A 3,974-nucleotide genomic window follows, 5' to 3' on the forward strand; every position below is an offset into this window, starting at 1 on the left:
CTTCTAGACTTCTTCTAAAATGAGTATTTCAACACGAAACATGAAGGGAAATTATGAATGTGCTGTTTCAGGGAGGAAAAGAACAAAAATGAAATAATTTTCTCAAGTGCTAACAGCATGTGTACTAGGGAACAAAAACTTGTATGCTGAAATTGTAACATTAAACCAACAAAGAGCAACTTCTCCAAGAAACTCATTTAAGAGTCCCACTGTTCTTGTGAATAAGGCTGATGCAATTATGGCTGGAGACTCTGTCCAGCAAAATCAGTGGTGGGCCCAGCCTGGAGCACTCTTGTGCCACCGGGGAGGGGCACAGAGAGCAGCATCTCAGCAACTCCTCTCAGATCATCCTTGCTGCCTTGGCCTGTGGAGAGCCTTTGATCTAGATGGGACTTACCCATGGCCTTGCATCTTCATCAGAGTATGGTTGGTTTTTTTTTTTCTCTATTCTGAGGCAATAGGGGTTTTGTTTGTTTGTTTGCTTTCCCCTCCCCGCCCCCCCCCCGAAGTGAGAGCAATTTGAAATGACTGATGGCAAATGTGCAGGCTAACTGACAAAACTATAAAGATAAGCTCACCACAGCATGTCTGAGGTACACAGACCAGATGTAATATCTGTAAATAGTTTTGTAGAAAAATAATCCCAGATTTCACATAAAGCATGTCAAGAAATTAATGGACCAGCTCCTACACAGAAATTTTTCAATACTCGTCATTGACAAATCATCTTCTGCAGATTTCTTATTCATGGAGTTGAAACATGCTTAGAAGTGTAGAAGGGAAGGCAAGAGTGCTGACTGGACACTTGGGTGACTGGCATTAGAAGGAGCAGTGTCTCCCTCTGCCTCCCTCCCTGACTGCGGCTTTGCCTGCTTCCTGCCTCCCATTGCAAGCAATGAGCACTGTGGAGCACACACAGCGAGGGCATCGCAGTGCCATTGGTTGTCCCTACAGCACAGCCAAAAAGCAACAGGAAAATGAGTAACCAAAAAAAAAAACCAAAACTTTAATAACTATTCTAGTGCATCAGCATAACAGTGGCGCATCTTCTCCAAAATGCTAAGAGGCACTGGGCTCATGCATCTGCCTAGACAAACATGAGGGATATAAGTGGGGTCTGAGGCTTTCCTCCTTGTGGGGCAGGAGGAGCATAAGTGGGTGTTGAAGCTTGTCTGAGTTTGGTGGAGTGGCACCTAGGGAGTTCTGACATCCACAGGTAATAAAGCAGGTATCAGCGGGATGGATCTGTCTTTTTTTCCCAGGAATACTGGGATTTAAGGTATGAAAGAGAGATTCCCCTGAAAGGGCTTAGAGGAAGTGGGTTTTTTCTACTTTTTCTACTAAGGGTAGTGTTAACAGACCTCTCCATACTGAGTGGAGAGGTCTCTTTAGGCACGCTCCAAAGGAGAAGTATTTGAACTTCTTAGAAAGCCTGACCTGGTGGAAATGTCTTTTGTTAGGAATGCACAAATTCACTTAACCTGCTGCAAGATTTGCCCAATACTTTGTGCCTGTTGGGAGATACAAAGGTTGTGTGTGGCCAAAAGAACTTGCACAAAGAAGATGAGCTTCGGTGTCTGGGTATATAGGTGTTATGTACTGAAAACACAACTTGCAGAAACATGCTAAAGATGAATAGAGGGTCTGTTGCATTTGACAAAAAGTTTAGAAAAATATCTTCCTAGTGATAAGGACATCCCTTTCATACATTGTGCAGACAGCTTTCTTCTCAAGGAAGGCCCCACCAGAAGGGGTTTGTGGAAAGGAAATTCTAACAGTAGAAAAATATTTTGTTGCCTTGTAACTGGATGTGCTTTTGTTGAAAAAGGCTGGTTAGGGTGCTGAAGGCTTTAGATGTTTTTTTTTTCTTTTTTTCTCAGTATGTGCTGACAAGGAGAATGAACTAGAGGCAGACCAACAGATGGACAACTTGTACCTGAAAGCTTTGGAGGGATTTATTGCCGTGGTGACACAGGATGGAGACATGATCTTTTTGTCAGAGAATGTCAACAAATACATGGGTCTTACCCAGGTAACTTGTTCCCTAGCACTCTCCTGTCTTTGTAATACAATTCCTAGAAATGAGTCCCATGCCTAAATGTAGAAAAACAGCTGTGTGTCACTGCAAGAAAGACTGGAAAAAAATGTCTTATTTTTCAGGTAGATACCCTGCACACCAGACAACAGTGGGGGTTTTTCCCTCTCTGTGAAAGTTTTAGTGTCTTTGCTGGCTGCAGGATTGCCTTCCTGGATATTAGCATGGAGAGGACAATGGGTGTTTATTCAACTTGTGCCTTAGACTGTGGGACAGAGGGGATAGAGCTGCTCTTTTGGGTCCCCCTTTTTCTGCTTTGTGGATTTGGGGTTTTCTCCTGTGTTGAAAATAACCAGTGACGTTGACTGTTAACTGCACCATGCAAATCCAAAGCCAGGGAATTGTTCTGGGGAGAAAATTAGAAGTTATACATAGATAAACGAAGGCAGGGTTACAGGATTTGTGTGCGTAAGCATCCTGTCAATGCACTATTTCCTCTGAATAGGTGGTACTTAAAAACAGATAAATACTATTAGTTGCTTTTATTTGGCTAAATATAGTTCTTCTGCACAGGTGGAATTAACTGGACACAGCATTTTTGACTTCACTCATCCATGTGACCATGAAGAAATTCGAGAGAATCTGAGTCTGAAAAATGGTAATAATGAAAATAGAGGAGAGTCACTGTTTGCTTTTTAAATAACCAAATTAATTGGCTGATGGTAGAGATCTGTTAGTCATGGTAAAGGGAATTTTCATTCTTAGAGTAATCATTAATTGTTATTCAGTACTTTGAAGATTTGTTTTGACAAAGATTGCTTATATATGATAGCACTAAGAACTGTTTGGTTAGGGTTTTCTTTTAATCAAGACAGACAGAATGTTTTCACTTGTAACACTTGGCAAAGATTTATGTGCTGCAAGCTAAAACATAGGTTTAAATGCACAAAGTCCCATTTAAGTTCCACTTAAAGTTTTAGGTTTGATCTCTACAAACTGCTCTTCAATGGTCCATGCATCTTTGATGGTCTCTGCAGGTAAATTATCTGAGAATTAGTCTGTTATTTCTATTGAATCCTTCATGCTTATAAATAGAAGAAATCATGAAGCAAAACTGAGAAAATTTATTTGCCATCTTCCTTATACAGGTCCAGGCTTTGGAAAGAAAAGCAAAGAGATGTCAACTGAGCGAGACTTCTTCATGAGGATGAAATGCACTGTTACCAACAGAGGCAGAACTGTTAACCTCAAGTCTGCCACATGGAAGGTACCATATTTTAGCCATAAGTGTTTTTGATGTAAAAAGACATTCTGGCATGTAGAGAAAGTAGATTCTACTTTTGTTTCTCATTCAAAAATCATTATTTCAGGTTTTGCACTGCACTGGACAAGTTAAAGTGTATAACACTTGCCCTCCTCACAGTCTGTGTGGATATAAAGAGCCTCTTCTCACCTGCCTTATAATAATGTGTGAGCCTATTCAGCATCCTTCAAACATTGATATCCCCCTGGACAGCAAGACCTTCCTGAGTCGCCACAGCATGGACATGAAATTTACCTACTGTGATGACAGGTAATCTCCACTGATTTTTCCTTTCCATGGGTGTTTCTATCTTATTGAACAAAATAAGCAGTCCTTCCAAATGTCCTCCTGTGTGAACCTGGTAAGCAAGGATGAGAAGTACAGTCTATTAGCAAGACAGCTATTCAGTGGCTTGCTTAATCCATCTCAAATCTCAGTTTAGGCAAAATAGTACTCCTGCTGTATTTCCCTACTGTTGAGTGAGGAATTCAAGTTCACTGGCAGAAGATCATAGAATCATAGAATCATTAAGGTTGGAAAAGACCTCAAGGATCATCAAGTCCAACCCACACCACCTGTTTCACTAAACCATGTCCCTAAGCACCGCTCCTACACGTTTCTTGAACACCTCCAGGG

The 3,974-nt window shown here is 41.2% G+C and overlaps 1 protein-coding gene across 1 annotated transcript in view; it reads left to right on the forward strand.

The window, feature by feature from the left end:
• Positions 1-3,608, forward strand: part of LOC104465678 (endothelial PAS domain-containing protein 1-like) — a gene marked incomplete at its 3' end in the record, with an annotated part of 12,826 nt that extends 9,218 nt beyond the window's left edge. Inside the window, exons 2-5 of the mRNA XM_010078818.1 lie at positions 1,881-2,032; positions 2,609-2,693; positions 3,184-3,302; positions 3,406-3,608. Of these exons, the coding sequence (XP_010077120.1) occupies positions 1,881-2,032; positions 2,609-2,693; positions 3,184-3,302; positions 3,406-3,608 (559 nt within the window). The remainder of the gene's footprint in view (positions 1-1,880; positions 2,033-2,608; positions 2,694-3,183; positions 3,303-3,405) is intronic.
• Positions 3,609-3,974: the final 366 nt, after the last annotated feature.

This window comes from Pterocles gutturalis, unplaced genomic scaffold (assembly GCF_000699245.1).
Source record: "Pterocles gutturalis isolate BGI_N339 unplaced genomic scaffold, ASM69924v1 scaffold19018, whole genome shotgun sequence".
Taxonomy (NCBI): Eukaryota; Metazoa; Chordata; class Aves; order Pterocliformes; family Pteroclidae; genus Pterocles; species Pterocles gutturalis.